The following is a 16,814-nucleotide window of genomic DNA, read 5'->3' on the forward strand; positions in this document are numbered from 1 at the left end:
TTAAAAAATATTTAAGAATATAAAAAAATGAATGAAAAAAAATCAAAAAGAACTTTTCTTTAGTTGGTCGGTGAGTTTTCAGGCTACACCCTTTGGTGGATGTAGAACCACTCTTAAAACAATTATTAACAAAACCTTTAAACTTCCAAAATCATTAAGGCCTCGTTTGGATTGAGAGATGGGATGAGATGAAATGACTTGAGATAATTTGTAAAAAATAGTTAGATTGTTAAGTTGAGATAAGATGAATTGAGATAATTTTTGAAATTTTTGTGTGTTTGAATTGAAAGTGAGATGAGATAATTTTAACTTTTTTTAGATGAGATAGATCTGTTTAGATTTGTGAAGATCTGTTTAGATCTGTAAGAAACAAAATGAGGGAGATGAAAAGCGATTGTGGTCATGCATATGCCCAACAACAAAATTAGTTAAAAAAAGAAACGAAAAATAAACATGAATGGAAAAGATAAAAAGATTAAGAACACAGATCTAAACGCAGAAAAAAATAATAAATAAACAAAAAAATAAACATCAAACCAAACAAATAAGAAACAAAAAAATCGCATTACAAACTAACAAATAAATAAATCTCAGCACAAATAAATGAAAGAAACAAAAACTTGCAAGCCAATATACGTCGAATGAAAAAAGAAAAATTCTGCTAACTAAAACTTATATATAAAATTTATGTTTACTTATTTAGTTTTAAATTTATATAAACTTTTCACTGTTATAATTATATATTTAAATAAAATAAAATATTAACTTGTATGTAAAATTCATATTTACATATAAATTACCGTATAAATTATGGCCCCACAAGGCAAACGTCCAAAGGACGTTGTCTCTACTGGTATATATATATATAGTTATATAGATGTTTATATATGCAATTGCAAGATTCTTCATGTCTTTTCAAACGAAGCAACTCTTGTGGGTGGATCGTGAGTGCGCAGTAAGAAAGTAGCATATATATATATATATGTGTGTGTGTGTGTGTACAAATATAATATTGTAGAATATTTTAATTTGTCGGCCCTTCTCGTTCTATATATACTTATGAGCATTCGAGTATTGATCAGTTTCCAGAAGAGGGTTTATATGTCACTTTCGGTGTTAAATAATACAAAGAGACTTTGATTGTTTTCGTTGAATATTGAGGTATTGACGTATAAGGCACAACACACCGCGTTCCTTTATCGTCAAAAGCTGTGGCTGTCTCATTTTGAGGCAGTATTTCAGATAAATACCAGACAGAACATGAATTTCACAAACAGCCATATATTTGCTATCTTATCCCGTATCTTAGCATGCAGTAGTACTCCACGACACATGATCCAAATGAGATCCTAAGTATTTCTTTAATCATCATATTGTCCCCTCCATGATTAACAGAAGTTTCTCTATATAACCATTAACAGAAGTCAGAAAATAGGTGATCTGGGAATATTCCCTCCTTGCAGCCAAACTACAAAATTATTAGACATATGATCTTGTAAGAACATCATGTCGATATTAATATATTGCCAGTTGATGCTTCGATTCTTCAAACTTTCTCTTTCAAAACTTCTTTTCATTGATTTATAATATCGTTTAGGGGACAATAATTAATGCACGTACATATATATCATAACCTAGGATAAACAGAAGCTGCACTAATAATTCGATTCTTAACTGGTAATTGTGAGTCGGCCAACAACTTTAACCATACATTAATTAAGAGGATGAAAATACACTATTAAATTGGGTGACAGAATGCATTATATTTTGAACCTTTTGAGGTGATCAGTGAATAATTTAATCCACTGGATTTGACTTAACAAAAGGTGGTGCAAAAAACATGAGATGGGAAGTAAATAAGAAATGAATAAGTAGCAGCACATGTTGAGAAATAAATCTCATATTGATTGTGGATAATGTATTGGACATATTTATAATCAATAAGCAAACATCTTTCTTTGAACTAGTTTTATAAGATCAGTTAAACTCATGAATTTCTTCATAATATCACACTTGTCATAGGACAAAGGAGGACCCGCACTACTTATCTCATGATAAGGATTAGGAAAAATATCTAACCTACACGTGAGGGAGGGTATTGAGGAATAAATCTTACATTATATGTAGACAAGGTCTTAGACATATTTATAAATAATGGGCAAACCTCTCCATTTAAACTAATTTTATCACATGAATTAAGCTTATAAATTTCTTCAGCACCATCCAATATTCATGTCTCTCGCCGGTCTGCCGGTCGATAAGCAGCAGCCACATAAAATGACCTTAGATTGCATGGGAAGTCCATGACTTGTTGGGTTAATGTAGCGTGACCCTTTCATAATTAGCAATGGGTTAAAATGGGACCAGAAAAGCGAGAGTTTGAGCCTTACCAGAAAACTGACGAAAGAGTAAATTGAAAAGGGCATTTCACCATCCACTTCAAGCCAAAAACACAAAAATGCTTGGCCGAACCAAGAGGAAAAGGACCCTCTCTCTCTTGATAAACCCCATATCTCTCCTGCCTTCAGTCTCCTCTCTGTCCTCTCTGACGAGTCTCTGTCTGTCTGTCTGTCTCTCTTTCTGCAAAGGGAGAAAAAAGAGAAGGGAATTACAAGTAGTGGTGGGGTATACTGGGGTTGGGCATAGAGCTAGCTCAAAAAGTCAGAAATGGCTCTTGGTGGACAAGCACTTCTCGTCTTTCCCAACCACCCATTGCTTAATCTTATACGAAATGACCCAATTGCTCTTGCCGAGAGAAAGTGGCACCTTTTTTGACATTCCCCTACTTTGTAAATCAAAGGTCATTTTCGTGCAAGTTCGAGGTGAAAGGAGTTCAAATATGTGAGTCTCTGTGCAGAACACCCAAATCCCCCCAACAGTGAAAGGCAGACAGGATGGAGCCAGGCAATTTCAGTTATAATTCCGTTCTTTCCATTCGGTAAATGTTTCTGTACTTGGTTTCTCAGACTACTCTTTTACTCCTTGTCTTGTTACCTTTATATATAGCTTTGTTGAGATTCTAGAGAAGGAAGAGTAATACCAAGTACCATATCAAGAGTTTGTATATTAAATGAAGGATCCGAAAATTTAGTTATGAATTTAAATAGGTTGACGACGACGACGACGATGATGGTGATGGTGAATTCTGGTGCATGTTATTTCTCACTTTCCATCGATGGAATTGGTTTCTGGACAGATCCTTTATATATGTGTGTGTGTGTGTGTGTGTGTGGTCTGGCTTTTCTATTTCATTTTTCTAGCCAGCTAGGGTCTTTAAGATCTCCATGATCATGACAACCGCAGTAATGTAATGGGATGCATGAGTTATCTTTCTCTCCCTTCTAGCTATTCTAATAATCTGGACATGAAAAACAATTTACTTATTGTTCATGGTGGGAAGCTATGGCGTTCTGAAAAGTAATATTATCTAATCATATGTTCTATAATTACTGCGCTCCATTCATGAGATTTGATCCTACTTAGTTAATTACTTGGTTCTACTTGCTTTTCAGGCTTTTTTTAATGTCCATTATTGTTGATCCACTTGGCTTAGCCGTACGGGTTTTGCATCACTTGTTAACTTCCTCAAACGTCTACAAATCTCAAACTCCAGTACGTTTTGTTTTCGATCCCCATCTTGTTTTCCTGAAAACTCCATTAATCTGTCTATATATAATACTAAAATACCGGGTTTTGGTCCCAGCAAATTAATTAGCATAGTACTCATCATGATCTTCCAAAATCTCCTTTCTCATGATGAAATATGTAGTCGATCTAGCTCCAACAATTGTAGTTTTGGGATTGACAAGCATATTGCCTTAAAGGCAGCCTCAAGATTGGAAGTCAGTCAATCATCTCATAGGATGGCCAGATCATGATATACTGATCATTGCTGGGAGTTAGGCATGAAAATCGATATATGGATCTTGTACCAAAATAATTAAGAAGTACTTTGCTTTTATATATACATATATATATATGTGTACTACTCTTTGATTTGTGCAGTCTGATCATCTCCAAACCACGGTTTTTTTCTATAATTGTGCTCTTATTTTGTCTTTTTTACGTTGGAGTACTACACGTGGTTGGATTTGTTTAAAAGTTACTTAGTTCTAGACTGTCTAGTACCCAAAATTCAGAAACGTTTGGATCCATTTTCCTATAATCTATCCTCTTTATAGCATGCAACTGCCAGTACCCTTCCTTTCGAGCTAGGATAATGACGACTTTGCCAGCCTTTATGTGCATCTTATATATATATACGAAACGAATATGCATTCCTCGGATTTCATCAGCACCAAGCTGCAAATGCATATACGTTAATTTCATTCCTCATCTTCTACATCTTATATATATGTCGTTGTAGTACTGCATATTATAAATATATATATATATATGTGTGTGTGTGTGTGTGTGTGTGTGTGTGTGTGTGTGTGTGTGTGCGTGCGTGTTTCCCTGCGAGATCGAGTATAAATAAACCAAACAAAAACGACGTTCTAGGAATGAAAAGTCTATATAATACCATCCGGATGCAAGGACCATGATTTTGATTAACAAATTATTACCTGCCAAAATAATTCAAATCCATCAAAAACCATGATTTTGATTACAACGTTAAAAATACATATATACGTTCATATATATGAAAGAAAAAGAAAGTCTTCGTTGTTTGTAGGATCATATGGGAATCAAAGAATTAAGCATAATATTTCGTTCTACTTTTTGCTTGAGCTAGCCTGCCTAGTCTGAGTTCATTGCAGGTATTGATGAAACATTTGAAACTGCTAGCTAGCTATATATGTTAATTACTAGAAAGAATATCAGCAGATTTGCAGCAGAATGTTGAAAGTGATATCAAATTCATTTTATTGATCCCATGATCATTTCTTTCGTTCGATTCCTTTACGGGAACACTTACAGTGTTTGGCATAATGCATTAAACTCTCATGCATAAGCTAGATCTGATAAATCGAGTCACCAGCTTACTAATCAGAGGATGCACTCTTCATCTTTTCATCATCATGATTTCAACGTGTTCGCTGGTTCCAGTACCATAAGTAGACCCATATAATTAAATATATTCTTGATATTTTAGATTGATGAAGGCCGGCTAGTTTGGACACTAAGGTATTTTGAGATATACTCATATATTTCATTCACAAACATCATTCAAATACAAAATATTTTTCAATTTCAAATTTTTATTTTTTATGTCTAATTATTACCTAATCATTATCCAAAGATAAAACCCAATACAACTTTCCTAATCTTCCAAACAAAATACGAAAATTAATACATTTTTTTCAAATTTAAAATAAAAATTATATTCAAAAATTATATTCAAATAATTTTTTAACTTTATAATATTTTTATTCAAAATTTTCTATCTCCTTTCCAAAAGTCCTAGTCCTATAAAACATCTTAACTCAATCCGTTTCACTATTATTTACGAACTATATATTCTTCTATTATTTATAGATATTCTGATTAGTATCCAAACGAACCCTAAGTGTTACACTCCGGCCATTTGAATTTATGTTTTAATCACACCAACTTATATATGCATCATATTTTAAGTAATTTCTTATATTAATGACAAGATTCCTCCTTTTGCCAATTTGGTCATCTCACTTGTGATATCTAATACTGAGTGATAAGGGTAAGTAGCATATGGAATTCCACATTATTTAGGAAAAAGTAGAACGAAATATCATTACTAGTCCTTTCAGAATATATACCCAGATGTGGCTTGAGTTTCCCTTGAGGCATTCTAAATGGTATTAGAAGCAAAAATTCCTTGAGAAAGATAAATTCATGCTTTTTATAATAGTTTCAATTGGGGATCTAATTATATCATGACTAATCATTTTGGAGTATTTTATAATGATTCCAATGGGATTCTGATTATATCATGAACTAATCTTTTTTTTAATTTTAGGCCGATTGCCACTTTTACTTTTAACCATAGTTTCATGAAGTTTCAAATGGTCATTTTGTCCTTCTTTTCCCTTGTTTAATCCAATAGAAATGTTTGCTCTCTCCTACCCATCTCTCTCTTCTATAAGGTTACAAGCAATGCTTTTTTCTATTCCAATTCATGGCTGACTATCAATATTTGCCTTTCTATCGACATGGAAGTCTATATAAGGAAGCACAAAGCCCTTCTATTAGTGTATTTTGAATGCACTCAAAGCAATCAAGACTCTTGGGGTGGGCTATTAAAGGAGATTACTTTTGTGCACAATATAAGATTGTGAAGTTAGTTAGTCTGGGACTAATCTTACCTGACAAAGCATAAGGTGCAACACGTCACAATGACAGATCATATCTAATTTTCTAGTGCAGTAGAGAAGCTTAATAACTATAATTGTAGCACATGGCAAACATGTATGGTGTCATATTTGCAAGGATAAGATCTTTGGGAGATTGTTGGTAGTAGCGACACTACACAACTTCCAATAGAGAACGTAGTGGGACTTTGAAAATGCATATCAAAGCTGGAAAAGCTATGTTTTGAATCAAGACCACAATTGGGAAGGAAATTTTAGAGCACATTCGACCTGCCTCAACGCCTAAGGAGGCATGGGATGATCTCGCTACCCTTTTTTGAAAAGAAAATGATATATATGCGACTTCAACTTCTTGAAAGTGAGTTGATGATGACGTGTCAACAAGAATTTTCAATCAAGCAATATTTTACAAAGGTGAATTCACTTTGCCGTGAGATATCTAAATTGGATCTTTTTGCCAATATTAATGAACAACACATGAGAAGAATTATTATCTCTGTGTTGAGACTTGAATATAGATGTTTTATTACAACCATTCAAGGTTGGCCAACTCAATCTTCTCTAGAGGAGCTAGAGAATTTATTACATCAGCTAAGCAATTAGCCAATGTCACATTAAAGAACGAGAAAAAGCATTGTTTGATGGTAACAAAAAAGGGTGATTCAAGAAAATGATGAAGAAAAAGGACAAGAAGGAAGGAGCCAAATCAAGAGGAGATCAAAGTTATTGGCAAAGAGGAATTCAACAATATTAAAAAGTAAATAAACTTCAAAATCAAAATATTAAATGCTTTAGTTGTGGCCGAAAAGGACACTATGCTCGGGATTGTTGGTGGAAGAAAACTTCAGAAGAAGGAAATATGGTAAAATCAAACACAAGTTATAGTGAAGAATCGTTTGCAGGGACAAGGGGCAAAGAGGTGCCTTATTTGTAAAAAAAAGCAACTTCTATCAGAAATCTCTTGAAGAGATTATCTTTTGATAAAGCAGTAATATGTACAATTATAGATAATTCAAAAGAACTAGCGTTAGCAACAACTAATTCTAAAGCAGTTGACTATGGGAAAGATTGGATAGTTGACCCAAGATGCTCCAAAAGATTGGATAGCATCATATCATTCCAATCTATTTGTGAAAATAATAATAATAATAATAATAATAATAATAATAATAGTAATGGTATATATGGACAATTTAATCATTACCGGGGTTAATGAATGTCAGAAAAAGAAGAGAAAATTTATCAGTGCAGTTCCAAATGAAAGAGCTTGGAGAATTGGGATATTTCCTTGGATTGGAACTAGGAATGACAAAATGACTATTTTTGAATATTTCCTTGGATTGGAACTAGGAATGACAAAATGACTATTTTTGAACCAGTAAACATATGCAAGAGATCTCTTTAAAAAGTTTGTAATGCTTGAATGCAAATAAAACTCTTCTACAATGGAAATTAATTCTAAGATATGTGCAAAAGAAGCTGAATGTACAAAAAAGGTATGTTAAATGAGCCAACAACCTTGGCCTTATGTACAAAAAAAGGAGGTGAATGTAAAGTAACAGGGTACTGTGATGCGGATTATGCTGGAGATCACCACACACCCACACACGTAGATCAACTACTAGTTACATATTTAGTCCTGAATCTAGACCAATTTCTTGCTGTAGTAAAAGGCAAGTATCACTTTCAATTACCGAAGCAAAATATAGAGTAGTAGCAATTGTAGCCTAAAAATCCATAGTTAATGCAATTTTAATGAAGGATCTACATGAGCAAGAAGTAAATTATTTAGTGCCACTCTATTGTGATAATCTATCTGCTATACAATTGGCAAACAAATCCAGTGTTTCACGCAAGAACTAAGCATATGGAAGTCCATTATTATTTCATAGGAGAGAAAGTACAAAATGGAGAGAGAATTGTAGCCAATCATGATGGAGGAACAAATAGCATATATGTTAACCAAAAGTCTAGTTTCATCCAAGTTTATTGAGTTCCATAACCATGTAGGCATGACTACCGGAATGGGAGAAGTTAGTGTTGGGGGGGAGTGTTGAATAAAGATAAAAAAAAAACACTTCTCTAATTTTGACCGACCCACTCCAATTTACTGCCATTCTTGAAGGTTCTAAATTCATAGTTGTTGAATTGCTTCAACCAACAACAATAACAATTGTATTTTGTAAAACATCTAGCTAACATCTCATGGTTTTCAGCTTACACCCCACTACTATACTTTTTACCATAGTTTCATGAAGTCTTTTATGGCCATTTTGTCCTTCTTGTCTCCTGTTTAATCCAATAGATCACATGTTTGCTCTCTCCTACGCGTCTCTCTCTTCTATAAGGTGACAACAAAGCCCTCTTTTTATTATTATTATAGTTCATGACCGATCGTTGATATCTACTTTTCTACCGATTTGAAAACCTATACAAGGCAGCACAAAGCCCTCTATTGATAATTTGGTGTCATAATGTATTTTTTTTTTTTTAAGCGTGTCATAATGTATTTTGAGTGCACTTTTGTGGGTTAAAAATGTTAACGAGTTCTGTTTTGTAAGAGTTATTTAAGTGTGTCGTATACTTGGTGATATCAATTATATAAAATTAAAGTAATTTATTTTGAGTACTCTATTTATTTTCAACTCCATCACCCAACAACTATCCTTCACTTTACCTTCTTAATTTATGTTTCTAATTATGAATTGTGTTTATCTTCTTCTTATTTGCTTGGAAAAAAAAAAAAAAAGTGGATGAGTGAAATAGTTGATAGGCCAATATAGAATGAAACTTGCTGTTTGGATTTGGATTTGCATACCCCGATCCCTCCTACGTATACAGCCTATTCTTTCAATATACTTATTCACAATAATATTCCCCACTACCTCAATCTTATTCTCTTCGTAGAGTAAAGGTATAGGTGTAATGTTAGAGGTATGAATAAAAGGGCTAATTTTGTTTGGGCACCTTGTTCTCATAAACAAATGTGGATGTAACAAATCCAGTTCAATTCGATTTTGTACATTTTTTAATAATCGAATTGGTATATAGCTGTAATAGCCCAAGCCCATCCAAAAGCCCAACCCTTTTTTATCTTTCTTCCCCCCCAACCCCTTCTCCTCTCTTCCTGTAGCTTCTTCCCCCCTTCTGATTCTCTCTCTCTCATGACACTTCTTTGCCTCTCATGCACAAACCCCCCCCCCCCCCTCCCCCACTTTATTGTCTCTCTCTCTCTAACCCTCCCTATATATACATATATATTTACTCTCTTTCTTTCTCCATAACCTCCACCCACAACCACTATTCCTTGCTGTTCCATCACCATTAACGACAATATTAGGTAAATTCTCATGCCTCATAAATAATAGATTTAATGAATTTGAGTATAAAATTTGTTAAGATTTGGTATTGTGAATTATTGAGAAAATACTTTGTTGATTACGTTGTTAGGATGTATTGAAGATGAATTTAATATTCAAGTGCTAGTGGTAAGTATTAGATAGAATTAATCTATATTTATGTCATTGTTATATGGTTGAGTGTAGACAATATTTATGTCGAATTAATAAGGGGATAAAGATCAGTGAACAAGCTGTCCAGCAATGTATTTGCAACCTAGAAATTTGAAGTTTATCATTTTGGAATATAATCTTTTAGAATAAGTCTAAATTCATGTTATTAGAGATTGTGGAAAATTTTAGAGTTAAGTGAAATAATTTCTAGAGTAGAAGTTGACGGATTATAATGACCTTAAAATAGGTTCCAAGTGACCATTGGCAAAGGAATATTGTGACTATTTTACCTAAAAATCGAGATAAGTGGCTCTTTAATGAGTTTTTAACAAAAGAACTTTTAGTTTTGTTTGGAATGGTGCACTTGAGTATTATATTTCAAACTTGTGTAAACTTTGAACTTGTACACATTCTTATGCTATTTTGGCTCTCTTTATGGGATTTGTGCAAATTTTATAATGGTTGGAATGTTTGAAAAATGATATGTGGTGTATTAAATTTGAAAGTTCAATGTGAGCATGTTATTTATTCTTGATCCTATAATATAAATGTCTTTGTGACATGTTTGACGTCCCTCGCGGCGTGATATTTTCGTGGCATGATATCTTTGTAGTATATCGATGCCCTCATGGAATGATCATGTTTTCGTGGAATGATATATTTGTGGTATATTGGTAATTTTTCTATTATCATGTGCTCTTGAATATGATATTTGGCTAAATATGTTGGTTGAGATAAAATTGTATTGTTCATATTATTTTATTAGATATTTATTCACTATCTTATAGTTAAAAAAATTGCCCAACTCCCACACCCCATTAAATTGTTACTTACTGAGCATATAATTTCTGGAATTTTTATATAAGTATATATGATCAAATGTGTAAAAATTTATTTACAAAAAAAATATATATTATAACTTAAAATTGCCTTAAAAGTGTACCTTATGATTCTACAATATAATAAAATCCTCTACAGTTTCGTGGAAGTAGGTAGGTTGCCGAACTACGTAAATTTGTATCAAGTAATTGATTGTCTAATTATTTCTTATTTACTTTTATTTTATTGTCATCATTTTCACAACAAAATACTCTTGTCATAAAAAGATCACACAAAAATAAATTCAACGTAGTTTGATATGGTACGTCAAATTGTAAATTTACTTTTATTATAAAATAGATTTAACGAATTACATGAAAACATATCAATTTGTAGATTTATTTTTGTATAATTCCTTAATATTTGTAGCACTTATGTATGAATATTTTATCCTCTCTCGATAAGAAAGTAACTTTAGAACCATGAGTTTGTATTATTAATAATCTGTTTAATTATTTCATTAATGTGATGATAGCAAATAATTGAAAGAGAAATGATATTTGCAGTCGTAGTTGTACAAGCAGAGTGCAGTCGCTTTGAAAAAAATGAATTAATATGGGACCCACATGAAAAAAAAAACTAACTTTTTAATCGTGGACCTCACTTTTTTTCAAAGCGATTGCGCGGCGTTTACAATTCTACAACTGTATGTAGCATTGCTCTTTAAGAAATAAGCAGCTCTTTAGTTGTGCTGCTTATTTCTTAAATCTTATAAAATAACATCTTTCTTTCACTATCCATACACAACATAGTTTTAGGATAGAGATTCTCTTTCATTTTTATTTTTAAATTGAAGAGACAGATATAATATAACGAGTTTAAAGCATTTAATGTTATTTTTATAAAAGTTCTCAAACGTGTGAATCTCTTGTAAATGGATCGTTTTTATACAGAGGACTAATAAATATTATAAATTTAATTGCAAAATTAGTTTTAACGGTGCGATTGACACATTACATTATAAGCATGTGCAAGACATTAATTAGCTGACGTGGATATTGTGTCATGTATCATCAATCAAATATTGACACGTAACTAATAATTAAATACTTATTTGAGAATTTTTTGATGTTAAATATGAAATTGTAAAAAAGAAAAAATTTATTTATAATCTATTTTTAAAAAGTGAAAAACTCCTCTAATTTTACGACTAGTCCTTACTATTCTATCAAAGAAATTTATAGCAGTAATGTTATATACAGTTGTAGAATGTGTAAAAGTTGTGTAATTGTTTTGAAAAAGAATGAGTCTATGATTAAAAATTTAATTTTTTTTATGTGGGTTTTGTATTAATTAATTTTTTTAAAGAGATTGTGCGACGCTTGCACGATTATAAATATCATTTTTTTAATTTAAAAAATTTATAATTCGGCTTTAGTGAAAATGACATATGTGTGACCCAAAATGAGGCAGCACAGGGGAGGCTCTCACTCTTGAATATGAAGGGGGCAGAGTGGACTCACTTTTAGCAGTAGCCTTTCTAGTTACAAGTTTGATAAATTTTATATAAAATTTTTTTATAAAAGATAAATCTCAATAATAAAAAATAAATTTTTTACATATTATTTTTAATAACATCTTCAATAACTTATACATGATTTATCTGTTAAGAAGTGATAAAAATCATCCATTTTTCTTATAATTTTTCTAATAAAAATCTAAAAGGTGGATGCAACAAACAGGAGGAAGTCTGCAGCAATAACAAGGACTTTGGAAAAGAAGATTCCCTTCACTGTCTCTGGGGTGCGAAAAAAGACATTCGAGCTCTTTTTACTTAGCCATCACAACTCTTTCTCGCCGAAATGAGTGTTTCGGCATTGCAGCTGCAGCAGTGACTTTGCCCTTTACCCACCAAAATAATACGGAAAGTTTCTTAGCATCAGTCGGTCAGGCCATGGAAAACATGAGGAAGGATCAAGAACATGACACAAATGTGCTCTTGGTATGACACTTTCTTCGTTTTTTTTTTTTATTTTTTTTTTATTTTTTTAATGAAAAGGTTTTTCTTTTGTTATTATTCAAACCCAGATTGTGCCGAGACTCTTTCTTTTCTGGTTCTATTTGGGAATTCTTTTCCATTTTAAAATACGTTGACTAATACGCATTTGAGGGTTTCAATGTCTGTATCCTATCGTTTTCTTTCTGTCGTGGGTTTCGGTAATCAGCAGTATTAATTGCCCTAACAGAATTTAGATGAATCCTAGTTGAAAATGGGACCTTGCATGTCTTTTATTTGTATCGTTTATTCATTTGCTGACTATTTTATTGACCAGTAAAATTATCTTCGTAGAGGAATCATGATTCATTCTCAAGGAAATGCATTGATATCTTTCTCGCATTTTGGACACTGAAAACATGCTTGAATTTTTCTGTCAGTAGAAAACTATTTTATGACCCATATCTAGATATATTTATGCGAGAGGAATTTATAAATTTCAATTACTTCTTATACTCTATCAGAATGAATATGAGCATGAACAGACAAAGGAAGACCAGAGCCAGCCCAATGTTGCACTCGCTACAAAGACTGAAAGCCCTTTGCAGGATAATGCACATTCCCAAAATCAGCAGCACTCACCAGTTCTGCAATGGCCATACACGGCTCAACATGCTGTGGAGCAGTCCCCATTAGTTTCTAAACCCTGTCCTACCACTCAATCGTCCTCACCTATCATCCAGAACCAATGGCAGCAATTACTAAATCTTCAACAGAATCCTACTAGCCACCAGGCCCACCAAGGACAGCCAATGCATTTTGTTCAACCAGCATCGCCCTTTTGGCTGCCCCAGCATCCTGCTTACCTGTTGCCTGGAGTGAATGCACCCTGTACATTTTCTCCACTCACTCCCCTTGGAACAACTGACGTTAGCTGGCAAGCTCCTGGTGCTTTAGGAGGAGGAACTCCATCTACAAACCAACCCCATATTCCCAATTGCTGTTATCAAGTTGGATACGCATATCAAGGCTTTCCAGGTGCCTTTTCAATTTAAGTCATTTTTCCTTGCTATATGTATTGATGGATGTTGCTGGGTTCAATTAACATCATGAACCATAACTGGCAAGGATTCGGGTAAATTATAATGGGCATCGATTAATTGATGCGATGATGTTAGTGAACAGTTCAGGAATGATTTGCAACATATAGGACTTGAACTAGTCCAGCTATGGAGCAGAATTTCGAGATTGGTCTTTTAACTGTCAATGACTGGGCAAAAAAGAAAATACTAATATCTGAATGAATTAATTGTTTCTGGTATATAAATGTAATTTGAGTCATATGAAGGTAGTTTCTTATTTATAGGTCCTTGGGATCACTCTTCTTGGTCGGGTCAAGGGCAACAATCCCAGCCTCCTTGCACTTACAGTTTCCCGGGAGCATATGGCTTTTTTCCTTTGCCAACTCCACAATTGTCTAATCATGCAGCATCCCTTGGACAACCCTTCCAGAGAGGATTCATCAGGCTTCCGACAAACCTTTCCCAGAAGCATCAGCAACTCTGGGATTCTCAAGTATGTTTTTTTCACCTCCTATAATACAGTACAATGTCATTTTTTTTTTTTTTTTCCTAATTGGGATTTGATTTATATAGTCCTATGGTGTGCAAGCCCCACACACACTCTTTGAAAAAAGTGGACAAATCTGAGACTCAAATGAAAAAACCCATTTTTTAATGGTGGTGGTGAGACCCCATTTTTTTTTTAAGAGAGGGCATAGGCTTGCACATTGTAGGACTCTATCTATCATTACTCTCTCTGATTATGAGTTAACAAGCTGGATTATCTGGTGTGGGGTTGCAGTCAGCGGAGAATGTTCAGCTATGGAATGTAATTAATCTTTTGCAATCCGAAATAGCTGATTACAAGAATCGGTTAATGAAGCTTGAAGTGGCAGTCTCATCTCAGAAACCAACAGTGGAAGAGCCTACTTCTCAAGTTACTGGGAGTGGTTCAGCTCGACAACCATTAAAGAGAGGAAGACCAAAGAAAAAATTGATGAATGCACTAACTTCTCCAAGTGAGTCTAATCACCGAGCTCAATGTACAAAGCTTCCATCATTTAGAGCTCCATCCGGAAGTAAATCAATTATTTTTGAGAAAGTTATCCTTAGAAAGGCTGAAGATAAAGAAAAAGTACCTTGCGTGTCTGTCATTACAGAGCAAGAAAACATTGAAAAGGTCTCCAATATTGTGTCACCTCACACTATTGGCAACTCGGGGATCAATGGAAACAATCAGATGATGCCTGCATTCCAAAATCATGTTCATAGGGAATTTTCTGGAGTCCAAATAAGTGGATTTGGTCTTAGTTCCTCTTCAGAATTGAAGAGTATTGATGAAAAGGTCAAGGACTTGAAAACTGACCATTCAATTCTGTCTCAGCAAGCTAAGGGGATGAATAACAATGGCGCTTCACCTATTTATATGGGAGCTACAGCTAATGGGAGTCTTGGATTTCATTCGTATATTACCCCTGACTACTCTGGAAGAAATTTGTTAAATATAGGGTCTCAAGGTGTCCACAATGATTGCAATGTCACAAGTCAAGAAGGAAAAATCATTCCTGGATGGGGTTTTGCAAATGATGAGGATGCCTCTGAGGAGCTTGAAACTGCTGTGGTAGGATCCACAAAGGATGAAAATGAGGGGGAAATGGGAGACGATGTCAGCTCAGGAGCCGAAGACGATGTTCGAGAACAGGATGAGCCCACCTACAAAATGGATGATTCAGCAGGAATCGGCCTTACTCTCTCCAAATCATAACTGGTGACAGTTTCACTTCTTTTTGTGCTCTTTTGTAGTTTGACAATAGATGATGTGGATAAGAGAACTCTGTTTCATTGGGCCAACTTCTTTATATAGACAAAAAGGTTTGCCCAAAATTTTGAAGGGGAACAGGATAATCCATGTCAAACTTAATATACTCGGAGATAAATTTGGACATCTGTATCTATTGTGGATCAAATGCTGCTACTGGTTACTTATAAAAAAAATGCTGCTACTGGGTACTCAATTCAGTTCTCTTGCTATGTCCAGCTTTCTTTATCTTTGATATGCTACTCCAGACAATGCAATAAACAGGAATTTGAGTGAAACATCAGTGTAATATTTTTAATCAAAAGAGTTCCTCTTGCATGAAACAATGTAAAAGATAGAGGTATCATGTCACCCTCGCATTTCTTCAACCAAGGTTGCAACCAAAGCCGAACTTCTCAGATGCACCATTGGCTTTGTTTTTAATTTTAATCTGCGAAGGGCCAAGGAGAAAGCTTTATCCCCAAGAGTTATTGGCCGACCCTTGATCTTTATTATTTCCTTTGAACCATTTTTCTCTCAAATAATTAGATTGGATTACTAAGTAATACTAAACATACCTTAAAAAGGTACTTTTACAATTATAATTTGTGCCAAAGTATCGGAGAATTAATTACTTTTAAGTGGGCATATGGTAGAGCAATAAACACTAACCACATCCACTTCAGGGTCTTCTTCGTGGACTATATAAAAATGGAATGAGGAATTCAGGGGAAGGAAGAATGAGATTAGATTCTTTTATTAAAGTAATGCCAGATATAGTTGTAAGGTGTATAAGTCTACACACTCATTTTAAATTTGAAAAAAGTGGAGTCCATAATTAAAAAGTGAGTTTACGATTTATTCACTTTTTTAAAGAGAATGTACAAGACTTGCACATCTTAAAATTGCAAATATAATTTCTCCTCTTATTATATTTTTTTTTTTTTGCTTTTTAAAATAACATTTTGTTAGACCAAATAAGTAACATTCGGTTTAATTTTAAACTAGTACTTGGATTTTCAAGTTTTTGCAATTCGATATCTTAATTTTTAAATTTGCAAAATTGATATTTGAATTTAATTTAATTATTAAAAAATTAATAACACGATCGACATGTGGCATTCTTTCTCCATGTGTCAATTTTTGATTGTATGACTTAAATATTGAAGCCATATGTTGACCAATGAGAGATTGACATGTAGTGTATTGTTAATATTCTAACAAAAAATTGTATACATATAAAATATTCCTTATCGAATGTCTATGCACCATCAAGATTAGTCATATTCTCAAACATATGATGCTAATAAAAAAATATAGTTTAACCCAAATTTGACA

General features: G+C 33.5%; 1 protein-coding gene and 1 long non-coding RNA gene across 2 annotated transcripts; both read left to right on the forward strand.

Moving 5' to 3' along the window:
- The first annotated feature begins 2,390 nt into the window (after nt 1–2,390).
- On the forward strand, nt 2,391–3,459 carry LOC122319074. The gene is made up of 2 exons (XR_006244992.1): nt 2,391–2,938; nt 3,108–3,459. It is a non-coding gene; the product is annotated as an uncharacterized LOC122319074 (long non-coding RNA).
- An 8,901-nt stretch (nt 3,460–12,360) lies between these two features.
- Nucleotides 12,361–15,693, forward strand: LOC122318058. The gene is made up of 4 exons (XM_043135187.1): nt 12,361–12,623; nt 13,142–13,655; nt 13,984–14,192; nt 14,481–15,693. Exons 1-4 carry the CDS (start codon nt 12,576–12,578, stop codon nt 15,441–15,443), a joined length of 1,734 nt encoding a protein of 577 aa, XP_042991121.1. The 5' UTR covers nt 12,361–12,575; the 3' UTR covers nt 15,444–15,693.
- Nucleotides 15,694–16,814: the final 1,121 nt, after the last annotated feature.

This window comes from Carya illinoinensis, chromosome 8 (genome assembly GCF_018687715.1).
Source record: "Carya illinoinensis cultivar Pawnee chromosome 8, C.illinoinensisPawnee_v1, whole genome shotgun sequence".
NCBI lineage: Eukaryota > Viridiplantae > Streptophyta > Magnoliopsida > Fagales > Juglandaceae > Carya > Carya illinoinensis.